This window comes from Perca flavescens, chromosome 7 (genome assembly GCF_004354835.1).
Source record: "Perca flavescens isolate YP-PL-M2 chromosome 7, PFLA_1.0, whole genome shotgun sequence".
In the NCBI taxonomy this organism is placed as follows: Eukaryota; Metazoa; Chordata; class Actinopteri; order Perciformes; family Percidae; genus Perca; species Perca flavescens.
In genome coordinates this window covers 33148014-33171025 of record NC_041337.1, presented here as the reverse complement: position 1 = coordinate 33171025, position 23012 = coordinate 33148014, and the positions used below count along the sequence as shown (strand labels likewise).

Sequence of the window (23012 nt, the reverse complement as noted above, 5' to 3'; positions counted from 1 at the left end):
ATGACTCATTCCAGTCTCTTCTACTGTCAGACTCTTCTTAAGTTCATTAAGGTTATTTCCTCTGAACTTTGGTGTTCTCATTTAAAATTTAAGTTATACCTATAATCTCAAAGTCAACACAATAAACTGACCTTTTTGGCTGATATATTGTCCTGGTTGACAGCTGCTGTGTTTCTGTGCTTCCACACAGCTGTCCTCTATAGTGTACAGACAGTAGAATCCCTCCAGTGGTTCACAAACTGTATCTGAGGTGGCTGTACATGGCGTCTTCATCTTTAAACCAGAACCTGTCAACACATAAAGATGTTACATATATGTATTTTGTCTCTTCTACTATAGAGCTACATGCTAAAATAGTCTCATTTATAAAAAACAGAGAATAAAAGTCTAAGCTGATACCAACAGCTAATATCTTAACTGCAAAAAGACTTTTAATCATGTCGACTGCTATCTACTTATGTGAAAAGAGGATTTTATGACACAAAATAGTCTTCACTGGTCTCACAGTATTTCATAACACATGAGGTCTTTGTTTCTGGGTGCAGTCTCATTCTGCAGTACAGTAAACTCTTCGAAATGACTCTCTGCATCTTCACAATGACACTGTTAAACCAGTCTTTAGTTTTCTCAGTTCTTACACAGCATTAACAGTGGGACCAGCAGTGATAAGCCTACTAAATCTAGGCTTAGTCATACATTTGAACTAATAATTAGAAAATATAAATGAATCACAGCGTGAACAGGGAAAACATTCTGTAAGTCCTCTAGGACGATCCATAAATGTTCCCTCATCGCAATCCAAACAGGAAGTTGTTCTGAACTCTGTGCAATGTTTTCTAACGCGACTTCCTGTTGAAAAGAAAACAACAACTTCATGCAATATTTTTCTAATAAAAGGGATATTTTGCCAAAATAAATGCAGCTCTGTGTCATGGCAGTGTGGGGGCAGGTGTTTGGCTGCCCTCTGTGGCGCTAGTGAACATTCAATCAGATCTTACCAGCAGAACACGTAGGACAGCATTGATCCCCGTTCAGATACTCTGTTGGATGACATGTGAGGGTATGTCCTCTGAAGACACTCAGCACAAGTATCTGTGAAGAGAAGCCTGGTTAGAACATACAACACATACTGCAACTCAAATTCACTGATAGAAGCTGTTGAAATTATATTAATAACTGATAGAAATCTGTCTAAATTTCAGACTGCACATGAAGGCAGCACGGAAAGCAGCGGAGAAAAAGAAAAGAGATGAAGCAAGAGGTGAAGGGACTTTCCTTTGTTGTTGCAGGACACAGTCGCCTATTGTTACACAAACCCATGGGCTGTTAAGTGCTTGGGTTTCGTTTTTTACGGCTGCAATGTAATGCTCTCCTCAGCGGGACTCCTAGCAAGAACCTTCAAAAATTACAACACATCCAAAACAGCTCTAGCTAGGATCCTAATGAAGATGAGAAAGTACGACCATATCACACCCATCCTTCACTCACTCCACTGGCTTCCTGTCTCATACAGGATTGAGTTCAAATCTCCCTACTCCCCCATCAGTGTATCCATGGTAATGCCCCTCCCTACTTAAAGAGCTACTCACACCACAAACCTCCTCACGTAACCTCCGCTCCGGAAACAAAGTCCTTCTTCACCCCCACAGGACCAAACTCGGCACCATGGGGGATCAGGCTTTCTGCTCAGCTGCTCCTTGCCTGTGGAGAACCCTCCCAGACCACCTGAGAGCTCCACAAACTACTGACTCTTTCAACAAGGGCCTAAAAACCTTTCTTTTTTAGCAAGCTTTCTCATTAATCTCTATTTGTGTTATTGTTTATCTTTATTTCTTTGCTTTGCTTTTGACCCTGTTTTTATCCTTCAGCACTTTGGGATTGATTTGTCAATGAAAAGTGCTCTACAAATAAAATGTATTAATATTATTATTATTACGCTCAGAGCAGTGGCGGCGATTTTAAGACTGCAAGGAAGCTCGGCTTCCCTAAAATGTCAATAAATTATTGGTCAAATTATTTGGATTAAAAATCTGTTAGAACACGTTCATCTCCAAGACCAGTTAGTTCAGAATCAGCTACATATAGCAGGTCTACTGACTCAATTTCCTTCTCATACATTCCCGTAGCGTCTCAGTGCATTTCCCTGTTGAAGCCTGGTGTCCATGGACTTCAATGGGTCTGCTTTGATCAGTTTTTCTCAGTGCTTCAAAACTTGATGGTGATTGGATAAATGCTGTGATTATGTCCCGCCCACGGACGCTCAGCGTCTCTGGGGGTCAATGGAGGAGTGGGCTGTTCTGGACTCCGGGCTTCTGCATGATGATTGGAGGGTCTGTCAAAAGATCTCCTTTTGATTGATAGTGATTTTGTACAATAAAAAGTTGCCGAAGCTATTCGAGCTCAATCCCATTGCGGAGTGTAGTCAAAAGACAATCGATTGCTAGCCAATTTTCAACATACATTTCATAAAATTATACACCACATTCCTTGTTTCAGTTTAACCTAATTCCCACATTTTCTCTTTCGTGTTTAAAAGGTGCCCTGCCACACAAAACCATTTTTCTTTGTATTTTTTGAAATATGTTTAAGGCCATATGTGTTTGTGTTATGTGGTGAATGTGAAAATGAACTGCTACCTCCTCTGTCAGCTCTAGCCAGAAATAGGCAGAGAAATCAGGCCAATTACAAAAGCTGGTCAGTCTGACATCATACTGCCTGAGCTCATTACTATTCATGAGTTCGTCCAGTTGCACTGGGTAAAGGATGCTGACAGCCAGGCTCTCATTGGCTAGCTGTTAGCCAATCAGATTCAAACAGCTTAGCTGAGTCTTCCTGTAGGCTTTCTATAACAAACTAGAGACTAGAGTAGAACTTCAGACATCACCACAAAGTAATGAAATACGTGTGGCAGGGCACCTTTAATATTGTTTTGTTAGATCGCTCATTCATTCATACAGTAGGCTAGGCTAGTGTTGTAGGAGTGAACTAGACAGCTAGCAAACCTCACACAATGGCAGACAAAGCTAATATTGTTGACCTGGTTTTGGCAAAGCCATTTGAAAATGTCTTCCTTACGAGGAGAAACTTAGAATTAAACAGCAGGGTAGATCAACACCTATGACTGATTTAGTGCAAAAGATAAGGCAAAGTAACAGTAACAGCTCTCCTGGTATGACAAAGTTAGCTGGCTGACTGGAAGTGCCGTGACAAAGAAAATGTACTGCTGGCCATGCCTCTTGATGAAACCTTCTCACGGATGGGTTGTTTGGTCAAAGGTGGGGTTTCGAGATCTGTCTGACTTTGACAGGGCAGATAAAAGGCATGAAAAGAGCAATGAACTTGAAAAGGAACGAAGGGCAGAATTTAAATATAAATAAATGGACATTTTTTATGATGACCAGCAGCTGCCACTGCTTCAGAGTGTTTTCAACTTTTTTGTAGCTGCAATAGAGACAGTAATGTTAACGGGACTCTCATGCCGCAATAAGGACAGACGAGTCTGATCTCTGGTCACATGATTGTCCACCACAGGGTGATGTCGGGTTGCTTTTCTCCAAAAGTTGAATCAGACTTAAAACTATAGTGTGTAGTTTCTGCCGGCCCCATGAGGAATTCTATGACAACAACGCTGTCGACGTGTTCACATGATACAAGCCTGTGACCGCGCATGGCCGGTTCAGTTTATTTTTGTTTACTTGTGTGTGTGTGTGTGTGTGTGTGTAGAGAGAGATTATATATATATATATGTATATGTATATATATATATATATATATATATATATATATATATATATATACATATGTAGGAGCCACATATTGTATGTTTTTTTATGGTCTCAATTATATTGTTTATTGATTATTATATTGTGCACTTATATTGTTGGTGGTGGGCGTTTTATCGTTGGTTTGAGCGGAAGTGATAACATTCACTTCCGCTCAAAGTTTACTTCACCTGTTCACCTGTTGGTTTTTGGGGCTTTGACAGAGAGCGGGTGAGCCTGGGATCGAACACTTTCTGTTGACTGCTGCACTAATGCAATTATTTCTACTCACAAAGTAACTTTACATTTGGTAACTGCAGTACTAGTTGTATTTTAGTGTGGAAGAAGAGGAATAAATCATTGTACAATCTTGGGCGCGTCATAGTGTGTTTAATAATACATCTCTCAGTGTTTAGTCACTCGTAGGCAGCACTTGGGCAGCTTAGAGCCGCAACAAAGGGGTTATAAAGAAAGAAAGAGAGAAAGAAATGTTGGAGAGGAGCAACATGATGAATGAATTATAATAAAAGCTTGCTGTGATAAGATTATTTTACCAGCAATGGTGCAACTGTCAAATGTCTTCTTAACATCATTGTATACGGCAGGATCACATTTTCTATGGATTGAAGACATCTCCCTCAGATTTGGGAGGAAGAGAGACGTCAAATCCAAAACAGGAACACCATCTGGAAACAAAAAGAAGACAACCATGTAGAGATTACACTACACACAGCAGAGACCTGCTCTAATGCAGCTGGAGATGTTGTATACGATTTATTGCCAAAAAGCATTGTTACCACAGATCTACCAAACACAAATTTCCTTACTTTTTGTTTATCTGGTATCAGTGGACTCAGTGTGCAAATTTGCTGGATATAACTTGCGTTGTGAACTGTATGCTGCGTGTGTGAAGTAAATTGGAAGAGAATGGAACCACTAGCACTGCCGTGGCTAATCCTGTTTGGCCAAGTCATTCAGGGCTCTGCTGACGGGTCCATCAGCAGCAGCGGCCTTCTAATGTACAGCCGGTCCGAGCTGCTGGGACTGCGGGACAGCGGAGTGCTACTGTCTGTCGAGACAGGAAGGCCAGGAAACGGGGTAGGAGAGGCGGCCTCAGACAGCACATCCGAGGAGCCACCGAGCTACCGCTACCACCCATACATCTCTGCAACCCACGATCCTTAAAAAACACACTGGATGAACTGCGTCAACAGGTTGGAGCCTGCTACGAATACCCTGAGTCTGGTCTAATGGCTTTTACGGAAACCTGGTTTAGTGAAGAAGTGCCAGACAACTTTATTCAAATTGAAGGTTTCTCCCACCTACGGTTAGACAGAGGGGAGGGGGGGGGGGTATTTATATCAAGGACAGTTGGTGCCATAACTTTGCAGTGAGACACAAAATATGCAACCCCGACCTGGAGCTGATGCGGCCACATTATTTGCCAAGAGAATTTACCAACATAATTGTGTGTGTTGTTTATATTCCGCCAAGTGGCAAGGCCAGCAGAGCAGCTAAAGCAATCACAGGCTGTGTCCATTGCCATCTACAGAACAAACATGATGCTCCCATGCTGATACTTTTCAAGCTATTTCAACCACTGCAGCCTGAATAAAACTTTGCCTGGCTTTCATCCATATGTTAAGTGTAACACTAGAAACAACAACATCCTCGATAAATGATATATCAAGGACGCCTACACAGCCAGAGCCAGACCTCCCCTGAATAACTCTGACCATAATATTATCCAGCTGCTCCCCACATAACGCTCGGTTACACTGGAAATCCAGTCTGTGAAGGTATGGTCCAGGGACAAAAAGGAGGAGCTGAAGGGATTCTTCCTCTGCACAGACTGGGATATCTTTTTCAAGGATGCAGACTAGAGGATTTATTAAGGCCGAAATTCGATACAAATATTTGGTGATTTAAAAATCCGATATTCAGATATTGGCCGATATTTATTTGTTTTTTAAATCCAGAAACGCATTGTAGTTATTTATGAGTCCTCACTAAAATAATATGATGATTGTTTCATTGTCACAACAGAACAGAGGAACATCAAAATATATTAAAGTTCTTATAAATAAAATGTATAAAAATACAAACTTAAGATATGAAACTTAACGTCCTTTTAACAAAAAAAATGTTGTCAACAGGCACGTTGTAGAACGCCCTCTGGTGGACAAACTATATAACGCCAACACTCAGAACATGGCACACTATTACTAAGGTGTTTAAAGGGTTTAAAGAATGATTATATAGGGTATTTCACACTGTTCCTTAAGGTCTCCTAATGGGGTATGTAACATTGGTTGGGCTGAAAATGGCCTGGTTGATATTCTATTGGCCCTTATGCATCCCTGTGTTTTGGCCCTATTTGTAACAAGAGCTTTTCTTCCAAATATGGTATGCTCATGAATATTTAGATGAGCTGCGCACTGATTGGTTGAGCGAATCCCCATACATACACATTAAAGACGCGACAGAATCTCATATTCCAGACACTGCAACGTTTCGTTACCAAATTCACTTCTTAGACTTTTTTAATTGATGGCTAATTGCAAATTTGGTAAGACGTGTCGGACTTTAGGAGCTCCACACAGTCTGACGAGAAAGCGGCAGCCTGCTGGGCTCCATACCCAGGGCAAAGTCACCCTTGTGGATTACTGCACTACCGGGGCTCCGCGGCCGGCTGCCGGCATAACTATAGTATATTTACAGTTTGAATTTCGTCACGCCACTTATATAACCTCTACCCCAAGGTCTTATAAAACTAACAATGGTGTCAGATTTCAATTTAATGAATTTTTGTGAACACTAGGGGGTTTGTTGCTACTGTCCCTTCAATCCTATCTGTCCAGATTGCAGATAGTTAGCTTCATTTTCAGCGTAGAGTATATTTACAGTTGGAATTTGTCACGCCACTTATATAACCCCTACCCCAAGGTCTTACAAAGCTAACAACGGTGTCCGATTTCAATTTTATAATTTTTGTGAATTTCAGAGGAATTCTAACAGGAGACTAGCTAGCTCTCATTGATAGAGCTCCATCCAGCCGCAGGCTCTATCAATGAGACTCGCGGACAAGAGGCGTTTATTTTACTGATCGTTTGATTAAATAACTCAACACATTATAATTACACACATTATAAGATGAACTGGAACCTGTGGTAAGAGATTGCTGGCGTAACAAGTTCGCTGACCGCACTCTCACTCACACACAATGGGCATTTAGCAGGAAGAGGGGAGCTGCAGGCCCTGGAGCTCTGTCCAGGCAGTGGCGTTTGGTAGTCCATTAACCCAAAAAACTGTGACTTTGCGCGGGTATGAAGTGCCGTGAGCTGCCAGTCGTGACGGAGCTCAATTGAGCTCACAGCAGGCCGAGGTGTGTGAAGGAAGGCAGGCCAGGCGGCGAGGCAGCAACACAGGCAGCACGGGCAACTGAACTTCGACACACAGTCGGACAAAATTTGCAAACAGACATCAATTTTCGTAAAACGGCCCATATTTGACCTCTACATAGTTGATTTCTCACATAAAAAAGTCTCAGAAGTTAATTTAATGGTAAAATAGCAGATGAACAATGTACACAATTTCTGAGATCTGCACGACCTAGATTCAGAAGACTAGCTGATCTCAGATCAGTGGTGTAGCCTATGTAAATGTTGGGGCGTGACAAAGAAATAGACTAGAGCCAAATGAGGAGGAGCTGCCGAGTTGACACCAACTAGGCGGCTCGTTGAGATTTGCCCGTTTTCAGAGGCAGTTTCAAATTGTGAGATTTGCCGAGGAAAGAGGTGTCAATGGGATTTTGAGGTTCTATGAATGTCCTAGTTACCCAATAAACTGTCATTATTCAACTATGACAAGGTAAAATTGGTTTTGCATTCTATCACCCCTTTAAAAACATACAAATAAACAAAGTAACAGGCCCTGATAACCTGTCTGCTTTTCTTTTAAAAACTTTTGCAGAAGAATAAACTATTCCAACTCTCCATAGACACATACACAGTACCAATACTCTGAAAAAAATCAATTATTATTCCAGTACCCAAAAAGGCATGTCCCCAGGAGAACAATGATTATCGGCCGGTGTCTATTACCTGAAATGCCTAACCCCAACCAATCAAGCTGCTTCGTAGGGCAGGTCTTGGCGTGGCCATAGTGGGATTCGTAATTTTGCTGCCAGTTCTGCCGTTGTTTACCTTTTTCTTCTTCTTCTAGTCCGTAGAAAGAGCAGCGTCGGTAGCCTTTCCTCATTAGCACCACCTCTGTTCAGGAGAAGACTGCAACTAGTGTTGCGAGCACCAGCGCAGGTATAAATAGTCACGGAGATCCCATGACGTCACATTTCCACGTGCCAGCTGGGCTGCGTCTATTATATAAGAACCTTTAACACCGTCCTGTCTTATCCAGCACTGGCGCCCCACAAGGATGTGTCAGTTCACCTCTTTTGTTTATATTGTACACCAATGACTGCATCAGCTCTGAGCCAAACCAACATATAGTAACATTTTCAGATGACACTGTCCTTCTCAGTTTGCTAACTAAAGAAAGCAATATAAGCGTCCACCAAGTTGCTGTGGACAAGTTTGTCAACTGGTGTGATTCACACCAACTTCATATTAACACAAGCAAAACTGTAGAAATGTTGGTAGACCCCAGATCAGCTGGAGATCAGATTCCTGTGGCCATCCATGGTTATGACATCAAGCAGGTGTCCTCATTTAAATATCTAGTAGTTTATGTTGATAATGACCTGAGCTGGCGCACACATGTAACAAATGTCTTTGCCAGAACTCATCAGCGCAGACTTAGTTATATTTCTGTAAAAATATCATGTTAATCTTCTATAGAGAAACAATAGCGTCTAAGTTTTAAAAAACATATTAAAAGAATGTGCAACTCTATTAAATATAATATCTCTATTTTTAGACACATTAGGAATAGTTTTGTGGTGGCAAATTTTATTTTGACCATTTGTTTAATGATATTGACCATTTGTTTAAAGATTGTTTTAAACCTCCACATAATCCTGTTCCTTCCCGTAGACTTAAAGGCACCAGTGAGAGAGCTGGCCTTGTAGACTGTGAGCAATAGCATAAGTTATTTTCGCTAAAGAAATTTCAGCTCCTCATTTGTTTATTTCTCTCAAATAAAGTGAAGAAGGCTATAACATTGTGTGAACCGTATCTCTTTCTGTCTCCTGAGATAAGCAGGTGTTTAGTCTAATGTAGGAGACACAGGAGCAGAATGGAAGCTTGTAAAATCATCTGACTGTCTATGGTATTTTTTAGAAAAGTGGCAGCATGCTAAAGATATTTGAAGAGGGGTGGCTTAATGGAGTTTCTTCACTATAAGATGTTTTGATTTTTAGGTTTCTAGTTGGGAAAGACATTTTCAGTTGTGCTGCGTGTACCTTTGAAACTGTGTTTTCTCCATTTGCAAATGTAAATAAATACTCAAAGACCAAACTTTGGTTTAATTCTCAAACAGTCGTTATTCATTTTCATTTGATCATTGATATTTCTAAACGCTGCTGCTTTATAGGAAAACTTCCATCACAATTTGGCGTTGTCTAGCAGGGCGGTTGAGTTAACAGAGAAAAGAGCTCCGTTGGGTCGCTGATGACTGGCTATCCAGGGATCAAAAATCACCTGCTTCATACCTCTAACCTTAAAAAGGTTTTTCAGAGAGAAGAGGGTTAGGACCGCGGAGCTCTCTTGACTGTTTTCCACTCCGTTAAAAACGAACAGGAAGAGATTTCAAGCAGCACGGTAAGATATTGATTAATTACAATTGGATTGTGAATTCAAGGTTTGTTCAAAACATTCTAAACAACCAACCGTTGCTAAACGAATTAAGTAATGAATAATTGGCGAAATCATTCTCTTAACTAAAGAGAATAAATGAAACTAATTCTGACTTTTGGGAAGTGAGTAACTGGGTATTTTTTTTGGGTCATTAGATAGGACAAAGATATAACTGAGGTTATGAATGACATCTTTTGGCAGACACGGACAACGTCGGACATATTTATGATTGAATTCTCATATGGTGATAAGACAATTGATTGACGGACAAGACCAGTAAGAGAACTGGCAGAACAGTAGGCAAGGCCTAAAGAATTAATCTACGAAACTGATAGCACGTTTCTTGATTAAAGAGGCGGACTGCAGAGTAAAACAAAAAAATAGTTAACTATTTAAAGAGATTTTTGACTGCAGGGTCGCACCGGGTTTTTCATACAAGTTTCCCGAACAAAAAACAAATAGTCTAAACTCTAAACGAGTTCTGGACCCTTTAAGGACAACCTGCAGGACGGTCTGGGTTGTAATGATACTCTAAGAGAGCCTCTTGATTATTTAGAGACAGACTGCAACAAGGCAAAACATACTAAATAGGTCGAGTTATTTGACTATTAAGTTGATTTTGTCCGCAGGGCTGTACACGTGTTTTCACGCAAGTTTCCCGAACAAATAACCTCGCGGTGTGGTGACGATCACATCGACCAAGACATAGTATACTATAAAGTCCAAGAATCAATTATGGGAAATGAAATTTCCCGTTCCAGTGATACAACTGGACCCATAGTGGGTGAAATGACTCATAAATATGGACCGGATTGTTTGCGATGTCTGTCATAACTGGTCATAAAGCTTTGGCTTTCCGAGAAACGGATCTTTGTGTACAAAGACACTGAGAATGTTAAAGCAAGATTTTAGAAGAAGTAGAAAGAAAATGAATGGGAAAATCAATAATTAAGACAGAGGATTTAAAGCTACTGATTAAAGGAAAAACAAAGAATGTTGTAAGATATAGATAAAATAGTGAGACAGGGAAAGATTGCAAAAACACACATGCACCATGCACCAATAACCTCATCAGTTCTAACCAAAGCCTATTTCTGAAGCTTTCTCTAAAAATCAGGAAGACAAGCTGGAGAAACGGAGGGACGAAGAGGACACGGACTCAACAATCGGACAGGACCAACAGCATCAGTCACACCTGCATCGGGTGGAAAGACCAACGAGTACGTGAGAAAACCATGTTTGAAGCGTTTGTCTGCATGTTACAACAGGCTGGTGGGCAACATATGGAGCGCGGACCCGAAGGAAAAAAAAAAAAGGCTGCTCCCACAAAGGACTTGGTCGAGCCAGAGAGAGGCAGAGGCGGGTACCGTGGGCAAAATGGTGAGCCCTACAACCGAGACCAGTGTTTGTACTGCAAGGACTTTGGACATTGGGTATGTAAATGCCCGAAGAAAAAGCAAAGAACACCTCAGACAAAGAACAACACTTGTCCCTCTGTTTGACTGAGTCCAACAGCTGATGAAGAAGGTAGTGCTGACACACACACACTCGCTTCATGCAATGAAGAAATGCTTTGCACTGATACACTGTTTTTGTTTTTGCTATTAGGGACAATTGATAGGTTAGAAAGTTCTGAAAAATAATCTATTCAGTTAAACCATTATAGTATGTTATCTTCTGAAACCTAGAAGAAAATGCCTACTACTGAGGGTAAAGTTAAAAGGGTTCCACTCACATAACTTGATTATCAGAGCTAAAGATTTGACACTGAAGATTATTTGGTCATTCTATTTGGTCAATTGGAGTTGCAGGTCAAACAGTGAGAGAACAATTCTCTGTTCCTCTCTCCTGTACATGGGGAAAAAAAAACAATTCTTGGTGTATAAAGGTTCCACTTATTTGGTTTAGGTAGTGATTTAAGGTGCACTTTTAACATTGGTTTAACCTCAACACCTGACGGATTGAGAATTTCTCCTAATGTTCAACTGACGTAACCACGTTAATTACAGTGTGGCTAAAATGAGCTCATTGAGGCGGCGTCTGTAATCAGCCCTGCCTCTGACTGCATGAAACCTGACAACCAATACATCACTCAAGGCTGCATCTGCTTTTTATCCCTCATGAAAAGTTTTTTGGTGCAGTGCTGTTTTCATGTAAAATGAACAGAATAGCAGCTTGTTCAGTTTAGTGTTAACAATTAGATTTTTACTTGAGCCGGTCACCTAGAATGTCTGTACACGTTCCTGATGTCACTGTAAGACTTTTGCTGCCAAAGTTATTGAAGCGTTCGTGAATATGAAACTGTCTCTGCAGTCTCCCCCGATGCTGGGACTGCCAGATCCCTAAAAACAGTTCATACAGACATACACGTACATACACATGCTTGCAATGAAGACAGGCTTTTTGCACGCTACAAACACTCCCCACACGATAGACAGATCAAATTAGACGCAAAAACAGCACGACAAACAGAAATAACTTTTGGAAAATATGTCCAAGTATTCAATGTGTTTGTCTGGTGTGTATACAAATTGCCTACCATGGTGTTAATTATACAAGGGAAGAAAATTGGATTTTTAGTTGATTCGGGAGCAACAATTTGGGTTTAGTGAAGTTTTGTTCTTCAAACCAGAAGCTCTCTGGTAAACTAGGGTTTTTTTTCCCTTAGAGAAATGGTTAGAAGAATGGTTATCTCAGAGTAGTTCACCATTCTTATGATTTGAGTATATTCAGATCCTTAGGATCCTGAACTAGATAAGAAAGGAAAATGTTCATTGTTTCTTTCTCCCTTCCATCTGAGTGTCCTGTAAATTTGTTATGCAGATTGCATTTGAAATTGAAGACATTCTTTCACCCACGGGTCTTAGGAATGTTTATTCTTTTGCCCACTGACTTTAAAGTTGTGCGGTTTGAAAAAAATCACTCTTTGGCTGACATATTTTTGTTGCAGCCTAAAAGTACGTATTTGTTTACAAATTTTAACGTAACACGTACCATGTCAGTCTGTTAATCTTCCGATTACGGTAACAAATTGGGACACCTGTAGTTAAGTTTAAGGAATCACAAATATTACATGCATTCCTTTTGTCACCTTTTGACCCTGAAAAGTTTTTTTAACAAATCAAAAGGACGAGCATGAGTTTTCTTTTGTCCATGGCCATATACACATGTCCAGTGGCTGTCACCTTGACTGATAAACTACAGAAGTTTTTCAGAAATTCTAACTCAAAAGCTCACATTCATGTTTCTTTGTCTCCAACAGAAGAGGAGACAGACATAGGACACCTTGTGACTATTTGTAAAATTGACTGACTGGACTGACATTACTGATAATGTTTTTATTTGTCTCCATCGACAGGGGACTATAGAAAACCTATACGACAGCGTAGGCCTTGTATTCACAGTGTTTTACATATTCAGTGAACCTGTGACTACAATAGATGCATATTCACACGGTAAAAACGACATTTTATCTACTGATGTTTCACCATCTTTTGTCTCAGGTACAGCGTTATCTCTGGGCAAAACACACAAATGTGATGTGGATTGATAGACAAATTGTCAACCTGTAGTCATCAAGCTGCGTTCGGACTACAGGCCCCAGAAACATCAGTACACGCTAAAACAGGAAGTAATCGACAGAAATCCGACCGTGTTTTTAACTCTTTATTGACGGATGGGGTTTATAGTTCCGTGTTTAGACTCTCCAACACGTACACTTATTCTCTCAAGTAACATAAATAAGAAGAATCATTTTTATTACAAATGTTAAAGATTTGTTTCATTCAGGACCTTCAAGCAGTAAATGCAGTGGGTCTATGCATAAACATAACATTCTACAGGGAATGTTAAAGGTTTTGATTCTCTGTTGTTTCGTATAACATTTTTCTTTCCTCAGAGTTCCAGTAGAAAAGACAGTAAATATCGTTTTATAGTTCTGGGTGATGGTAAGCTGTACACCTTGACACACCTTTCAGGAATACATTGAGTTGTTAATTAATGATGCCATAAATTACAGAAAGAATAACAGTGTGTTTATATGTACCCTGGAGAGATCCTTCTTTCTTTGAGAGAGGACAACCAGAGGAGGAGACACACACACACACACACACACACACACACACACACACACACACACACACACACACACACACACACACACAGAGATAAGGGACAAGCTAAAACCAAACATGAGTAGTACAGTAGTACAAGTGAAATTTTGGTTTAAATAAATGATTTTGATATACATTTTTGTTGAATGTTATATGATATGATGCTTCCCATAACAGGTAACGATTTGGATAAATAGAAGGCTAAAAACTTTAATTTGTAATGATTCTTGGAACTAGCAGATAGTAATTAGTGTTACTTTGGTTTGTAAACTGGAGATAAAAAATGACATAAACAATGTATTTTGGGTAATTCGTCTTAGTTTAATGGTGATATTGAATAAATGCAGGTTTAAATGAGATTTAATCCTAAAAGCAGTACGTTTCATGTCGTACTCTAATGAGTTTTTGAGTTGCTATATCACAAATTGTTTTAACTACATTAGTTGAAAACTTTACTGAGGTGAAAATTCCCCGAAAAAATTATTCATTGAACTTTGGTTACTGATAAACAGGATTTGCTGTAAAACCTAGAACAATGTTAAGGATTAGAATATTAAACAGATTATTTATATTGCTTTTGAGTCATGAGCTTTGTCATGACTCAAATAGGAGGGATATAGTATAGCAATGATAAATAAGGGGTTTAATAAAGAATAAGGGAAAAGTAGCAAGGGAAATAAAAAGTGTTAAATAAAAAAAAAATTAGGTTGATTTTTCTAAAGACGTTTGAAACACTTGTTGTGACATCACTGTACCTCCAGTTTAAAAGACCTTGAATAACCAAAGTGCTAGAATAGTTAACAACTGTACATTTAAAGAAAAAATCTGCTTAGCTGAGAACAAAATTGACAAAATTGATAGTTCAACTGTAAACAAAAGGATCATCTACCCCCTGATTGACACAGTAGTGTAAGGGGATGCAATAGTAATTGTTTTTGTTTTATTGGTTCCGATTTGCTCCAAAGAATTTTGCTCTAAAGATTTTTTTTTTCTTTATTTAGACATAGGTAGGGAGAGGCCCATAATAAAAAACACCCATTTCTTTCACGGCAGTATAAGGGAAATGATAGGATAGGTTAGGTTATTGCATGAGAATTTTCTTCTGCTCTTTTGGCCATGAGAATCCAGGTGTCAAGCCTGGGGATTCCGTGGTGATAATATTACTGTAATGATTAACTCACGTCCACTCTTATGTTCCAATAACAGGCATTAGGATGGTTGGTATACGAATGCTACTAAATTGGGGCTAATTGGGGTTTTGTACCTTATGTGGTTCCTCATGACCACACAAATCTAACTGATAGATTATTGATAAAGAAAGTAAATTATTCCTTAACAGCAATATTGTTAATATTGAACAAAGTTAAGTACACAGATCTAGGCCATTTTGTTGTGTGCTTTAGAACTTAGGAAAAGTTCCTTGTGGATCTTTTATTACATTGAAGTAATTTCACTTTCCACATTGACGACACATATAAACACCACATTGGACTAGGACTTTTGAAAGATTATCTAATAGATGCATTTTCTACTAAAGTATGACTTGGGTTTAGTTAAGAAATGTATGCGTGATGTAGGTTATAATGATTTTTGTTATGTTTGTTCAGTATTTCTTCGCTCACAGAAATAAGCTATTTCCAGTGAAACCACACACATAGAATAACTGAATTTTATTTGTGCTCTGACAGCACTTAATGATGTTAGAGACAAGGAGGGGTCAGTCTTATTCTGATTCTTCTCAACTTTCACTCTGTGAGAGCTTTGATAATTGCACTGAGCGTGTTTCAATTGGTTTATATTAAAATAACCAAAGGGGGGAAGCATTTGATGGCATTGCATAATTTAATTATTAGCTTTATGGAAAATTTGACTTTGCCGTATGGGTAGATATGAAATTAGTAAATGTTCACACTTCACACCAGGTTATTTTAATGTTTAAATACATAACACATTCTTTACACAAATTATAAGGCAGTAGTCTGATGTGACATTAACCAGTGACATTAATGTCCAGGGTTATTAGCAGATTATGTTTGGTCTTCAGATTTGTTTTGTTTGCTATGTCGTTACCCTAATCAAGAAAAAGAGTTCTTCATTCTTATGGTAAATATGATTGAGCCTTCTGACGTATTCCGTCTTTCTGAATATGATAATAATGTTTGGACACCGTCTCTGATACTGTGGGAGATTGATTCATTTTGTTTTATTCTTTGACGTGGATGCTTGCTACTATTTAAAAGAGTTTTTTTTGGTACCTTTCCATTTAACAGGTAAGAAATAGACATGAATATCCATAGGGTTGAATCTTTAAAAGTAAAATTTATTTTTGTGATTATTTTGTAATCAAAAGGGTGAACTGTGGTGGCAAATTTTATTTTAACCATTTGTTTAATGATATTAACCATTTGTTTAAAGATTGTTTTATAACGCCACAAGATTTAGCTTCTTCATGTGTAGATTCAAAAGACTCCAAGTGAAATAGTTGGCAACCGTGAACTATAGCCTAGAGAGTTATTTAGTTTTACTAGCTTGAAGCTCCTCACTTTGTTGACTTTTTGCTTAGATAGAAGTGGAGAAAGACTGTTTACAACAGTGAGAACTACGTAGGTTTCTGTCTCCTGAGATAAAAGTCTTGTTTAGGCTAATGTTAAGAACAGAGAACAGAGGGGAAGGTGAGACAATGGTGTGACTGTTAATGATGTCCTCTCTTTAATCATGGCCATGCTAAAAGATACATGTAGAGGGGTGGCTTAACAGAGGTCTTCACTATATGATGTTTGGATGTTTAGATTTTAGGTTGGAAAAGACATTTTCAGTTGTGCTGCGTGTACCTTTGAAACGGTTTTCTCCATTTGCAAATGTAAATAAATACTCAAAGACCAAACTTTGGTTTAATTCTCAAACGGTCGTTATTCGTTTTGATTTTATCATGAATATCACTAACGCTGCTGCTTCAAGGAAAACTTCCACCACATATTATTTCTGTAATATGTTTTAAGTTTTTATTTTTTAAATAGGCTATATAGGAGATTGCCCCGATGTAACACTAGGGGGAGCGCTTGACCAGCAGTGGTACTTACACACTGGTTATTTAATATTTAATATTATACATATTTTATTTTCGTATATATACTTGTATATACATGTACATTCCTTTCATTAATCTTAAGTATTTCTTTTCAGTTCTGGCATTTTTTATCTTTGCTATCTTATTTTATTTTATCTGATTTATTATTTATAGTATAGTTCTTGTTGTTTCTGTATGTGTGTGAGTGAGTATGTGTGTATGTCCTTGTACCTCGCTGCTTGTAACAGAGTCATTTCCTAATTTATGATTCATAAAATCCATCTACAGAATCTATACTTGTGTCACAGTTTGCCCTGTGGGCTAAAGCACAGCTACAATGGTTATCAAAACAACATTTTTTCTCATTGGATTCTGATCTCAAAACGCTCCAAAAGGCTTAATATTTCTATTAAAATAACTAATTTATTCTGGGGTTGCCATGTCTCTGGAACCCCTTAATTAATGTAGTTATCTGGCACGTGGTCCCCCCCTCCGGCTATTTCAAATGTATTCCCTCCCCTGACACTGACTATTCCTGTAACTATTTGACAACAATTAATCCCACTGACCTAGGATCCAGCCATATAGATTTATATTAAACAATACTTTTCCTTCATTACATTAAGGCGGGTTTTGCTTTAGATGTGCGCGCTCACGCATGAGGATGTCACCACCCTTATTTTTATCGAACCTAGGCCTACCATACGGACTACATTTCGACGTAATATTTATTAATTCAAGATTTCTGCAGTTGAAGCGGATTCATTCTGTTGGTTTTAGTTCCAGGTGTATCTTTTACATTTAATATAAAGAGACTAGAGCCGCTCCTAAAGGACTTCTACTTTCACTTTAACTTTTGGTACACTGTTAGACTTAGCTGTAATTTCTACAGTTACTTACCACAAAATGCCCAGTAAAATACCATCATTTTCTTTTCCGGTTCATTACTGTAATATGCATTGCATTATGGGTAATAACATTTAGTTTACAGTGATTTACTGTATATTTTGAATTTGCGGTAGTCTGCTGTAACAACAGCAGTAGTGCTACTGTAGTTGAATAAGACTAACTGAATTTTAAATAAAATTGTTAGCTAATGTTATAGAAGCATAGCAATGAAATGGAAAAATAAAATATCACTATAAAATGAAATACACTTAATTTGTTTTGCTTTTAGCAGTGAAGGTAATTAAAAATTTAGACATTTTTTTCAGCAGTGTCAATCATTTATTGAGAGAAACAAGAAAGCCATTACGGATATAAATGCTTGACCGCCAGATTTGAACTCTGACCTCTGACCTCAGACTCTGACAACTTCAGAAGAGTAGCGTAGTTACTTGAAAGGCGTTGAAAGGAGTAACCTCAAAGGACTACCGCCCGGTTTGGTCTGTGCGTATACGCACCAGAGTCCCGGTCACACACACTCCTCGAAGAGAGCTGGAGCAGCGTTAAGGTAAGACCAATTTTGCTAATTCTGTGACATTAAAATTTCTGCTCACAAGCCTTCCCAAGCAGAGACGTAGGTTTAGTTTACCGACCTTTGTCATAGCTAGCTAGGCAAGAGCAAACTGTTAACTATAGTTCATTTTCCCCATGGTGAGCATTAGCTATAATGACGACGTTCGGTAGCCTAAAAGCTAACACAACTTGTTTTACGCGCTGTTAGGGACATCTTTTTCACTTGTCAGACCACCATTATCTTTGTCGGAATTAAAATGTAACCCTAGAAGTTTAAGGTCAGTAACTGCTAGCTTTTTAGCTTGCTGTTGCCGCATTTTGGCTAACATTACCTATGCTTATGTTGAGTCTGTGGGTTGGTTTGTCAGTGTTTTAGCATGATTAAGCAAAATGTACCGCATTATTAACCTAACATTAGTGGAGGTAAAGTTAACATTAAATCGTTACCTCTATAGTTGCCCATCTAGTTTTAATAGCACCTAATGTTAACATTACATCTTTTTAAAAAACACCCACTCTAAAAGTTATGTCGGGTGACAGGGAAGACGTCTTTAAGTAATGTTAATGTGAAGCATTTGTGGATAGCATTTTTTTCCCCTTGGCTTCAGAGTTTGGCCACTTAAAACCATCAAGATGTCCAGCAAAAAAAGTGCCCAACGTTACAGTAGTATTGTTGCATTCTGTAATGTGATATCATTGAATTCATCCTTTTTAGTTTATGAGACCTAAGCCAAATATTGTTTAACTCAAAGAATATGATGTTAGGAGTTGAGCGTATTAGCTACCATGGTTTATGCTTTAAGTTTTTCTTCACAAAATAGTGTTGTTGTTAGCTATCTAGCTATCTATTACGTGATTAACCTTTTAATGCATCACATAACATTCTGTGTTACCTAAATTATACTGGTTCCTTGCATACTAATGCATGGCATGCATTTTTTTTTATCTTGTTGTAATTGTGTTTTATAACACCATGCATGCACTTAAAAATATTAATTTTCATAATTTCATATGTAGAACAACAACCAATTACTTCCAATATGTGAGATGCTTTTCTTTTTTTTAGTTGCAGCCAACCTCGACCGAGATTTCAATTGAGCAGGAGGTCACATTGCCCACCACACCAAGGCGGATCATGCTAGGTACGAGAAATAGTTTGAAGAAGAGGAGGATGTTTTATTAGCCATGTATGTTTGGTATTCTGTGACACACTGTAGATGAGATAAGATGTTTGTTTGTTTTTAGGAAGAAGTTTGACGTCTTCCACCCATTGGATGGTCAGCATTGAGGGAAGGTCCTCTTTGAAGCTAACCAACTTAACGCCAGTGCTTTTGTCGTCTTCTTTGGCTCCTTTTATGCGTTCAATCTTGAATATCAAGAGTCAGCATCTACTACACTGGAGTTGGTACAAGGTAAGTAATTATCTGCATAAAGCATTTAAAAGGTAATGGTACATATTTGGACTATATGAGCACTCTATACACTTACTGACAAAGAGAAAACAACTGAGAAAAAGACTTGGGTATATAGAGCCCTATTACTGTGGTAACTTACAGTGAAAACACACGGGCATGTAAGCGGTGCGCATACCTGCGTAGCGCAGCTATTTTTATTTCAGCGCCTATGTCATCCAATCGATCCGTTCATACTAGTCACGGAGCGGCCACTTCGGCCCGCGAGCTGCAGCAATAATTTCGTGTCATTCGGAGAATGTGTCAAGCAAGGCAGTTACTCACATAGACAGTATATAAGAATGGGCCACCAGATCCCGTGTCTCTGGACGGAGACCAGTGAAGGCTATTAGAAGCACTTTTCCAGTGATGGCCAGCTTTACTGCGCAGCCTCCAACTGACAGAGACAACGTAGATGTGACGTGAGCAACATGTCTGAAAGTGTGAAGTCTTCTGGTAGCTGTGCCGAGAGAAATCTCAATCATTCCAAATCTTACAGAGATGGAGAGTGTAGGTGTATGTAAGGAGATAACATAAGAACAGGTTATATATTGATCACTAACATGCTAGTTAACATTAGTAATTAAACTTAAACAGCTAATGTAAGTCGAAACTGCCTGTGAGCTACTCCTCTACTATACGGTAATTCCTCTACTATGTGACAGTAAGTCACTTGGTTATGACACAATCGTTAGCCTATTTTTACAAACGTTACAAGCCGTAACGTGAGGTACAAAATAATGGAGCCTTTTATACATTGTCGTGTTTCTTTAGAAATAAACAATGTCAAACAATGACAAATCAGTGGAATGCTAACAGGAGGTGATCGCTTTGTAGCATCAAAATGGCGCCATAGGAGGTTCGAGTTCTGAAGCGAAGCTTACCCCCTTGATTAATCACATACAGGAAGACCACAGTAGGTTCATGGGGATTTGGGCTGTCTTGACTTCTCACAGCGAGACACATGATTAGGCGCAAGGAGGGAGAGACCGATGGACGGACAGAGAGAGTGACACGGACACATATACTGTATATAACCTACAATTACCACACTTTTCCCCACAAATCCTGTCTCTTTCTATCGGAGAGAGAGAGGGCCGAGAGAAGAAGGATGGCTTACGCGTACGTGCCCGGTGTGTTTTCGTTGTGACTTTCTGAACCGAATGTGCTCGCTGGCAGGTTTACTTCCATATATACTGTATATTTAAATATGACTGCTGATGATTATTATGATATATCTTATATATCTTAAGGATCAACCCAGATGAGGGAAGCAAGTGCATGGCCGAAGTGGGTACAAGCCGCAATACGGGAGTTGTCCAAAGAAAGGTGACAAGCATCAGCTCCCAAGTCACCACCTTCCTCCAACGGCTCACCGAGTTTGAGTGGAAGACATCAAACTACGTAAGCATTTTATTGTGTGATGTAATATAGTTAACATCAGAAAAATGATTACACAGTGCGGCTACGTACCCTGCCTGCTCCAACATTGACAGAACTAAATGCACAGTTACTCGGTCACAGTTACTCAGCAAAAGTTACAAAGTGTTGTTTTAATTTCTAGTTAAAGTTTTTTTTTGTTTTTTTGTGTAAGTGACTGATAAGAACAACAATCTTTGAAATTGGTCCAGTATTGAGCAAGAACACTGACCTGCAGCTTCGAACCGGGCTCCAATGTAATCATATAGGGCAAATGTGTCGTCGTCAATTTAGGCCCACTAAAAGTTCTGTTTTTGCCACTGACCGTCTTCGATTATTATTCTAAGTGTCTGACAACATTATGGAAAGGATCCCTACAGAGATAGACATTTTAGTTAAAGCGGAAGATCCTTTTTGTTTAAACAAGAAACAGCCCTGAAATCACCATCACCAAACCCACCATACGATCAAAAGTTACTGTTTATTTACACCGAGTCTGGTGGGTTTAGCAATAGCAATTTTGGGGATGTTTTTATGATTTAGAAAAAGGATCTTACTCTTTAACAGAAGAACTGTTGACCTCGATAGGAATCCTTTCCATAATGTTGTCAGAGATTGTCAAAGATTGTTGTCACTTAGACACAAGAACATAGGAAAATAGGGTCCAGGTTGAAAAAAAGGTAAACTTTAGGATATACTGTATACTGTGGTAAATTTTGTAATTTATTTTATTTCTACTTTTCATGTTTATACAGATGTTTGAGAGGATTGGTCATAAAGATATGCCTTAAAGACATGGAAAAGTCATGAAAATATATTAAAAATGTGTATGAATTCTGAAATTAGAAAATTAATCAAAACATTTTTTTAACTGTGCTGGGACCGACAGACAGCAAAAAGAAAGTAGAAAGACCTTTGAATTATCTGGGAGGAAAAACCCTGTAAACTACTACTACTGATCACTGATGTGTTATTTTTATACTGTCATATTCTATGTTTTTGCAGAAATTGTAAGTCTGTTAACAGTTTAGATGAGATAAACTCATGACCTTTCTCTGCTTCCCATACAGTCCAGGACGGACCACCCCAGCAGATGTGGATCAGCAAGCATGAGTATCATGGGTCCGGCCCCTTCATCGTCCTTAACAAATGCTTCTCAACAGACTGCTTCTCCTTCCCCTCCCCAACCAAATGCCCAACAACTTCACCTCTGTGGTAAACAACCATACCACATTTTTCAAACATACTCAGGATTTCAAAGAAAAAACAACTGCCGAGATAAAGGATGAACTGATGGCTAGGTTATTAATTAAAAAAAATGTGCATGTGTTTTCTTTGAGTCAAATCAAATGGTAACTGCATTGCTCAGACATCAAGGCTGCCCATTGTTTGGCGCATACTTAAACATGGTTGTAGTATTGCTTGTGTGTAAATTGTGTCTGTTTTTTTTTTTTTATTATCTTGGTCTTGGTATTTGTACCTGTTTTAATACAAAAAAAAAATGTATTACTTTTTGTACATGGACTAAAGTCAATTATTTGGAATTTATTAAATTCAATAGCATTTATGTAAAATAATCAATAGTTTGTACTACCAATGCCAAATTGTGTAATATACTGTGAACCACAATTGCAGTAAAACTATAATATATCATGACAGTTACAGTATAATTTAGGAAATTGTAATTACAGTACAATTACTGTAAGGTTATTATACTGTAAAACCAAGTTACAGTAAGGGTATTATACTGTAAAACTAAGTTACAGTAAGGGTATTATACTGTAAAACTAAGTTACAGTAAGGGTATTATACTGTACAATGGAACTGCGGTAAGGGCATCATACTGTAAATAACATGTACAGTTATGGTACTGTAATGGGTTAGTTACAGTAACTCACTGGCAACACGTTGCCAGTGAGTTACCGCAAATA

At 38.6% G+C, this 23012-nt stretch overlaps 1 protein-coding gene and 1 long non-coding RNA gene across 2 annotated transcripts in view; one reads left to right on the top strand and one right to left on the bottom strand.

Annotated features, from left to right (window-relative positions):
- The window catches only part of LOC114559304 (tumor necrosis factor receptor superfamily member 14-like), a 29078-nt gene that overhangs the window by 2328 nt on the left and 3738 nt on the right, over positions 1 to 23012 (bottom strand). The window contains exons 2-3 of the mRNA XM_028583902.1: positions 999 to 1092; positions 132 to 287 (exon numbers count right to left, since the gene is read on the bottom strand). Of these exons, the coding sequence (XP_028439703.1) occupies positions 132 to 287; positions 999 to 1092 (250 nt within the window). The remainder of the gene's footprint in view (positions 1 to 131; positions 288 to 998; positions 1093 to 23012) is intronic.
- Positions 18195 to 19502, top strand: LOC114559319 (uncharacterized). The gene is made up of 3 exons (XR_003693071.1): positions 18195 to 18206; positions 19278 to 19353; positions 19457 to 19502. It is a non-coding gene; the product is annotated as an uncharacterized LOC114559319 (long non-coding RNA).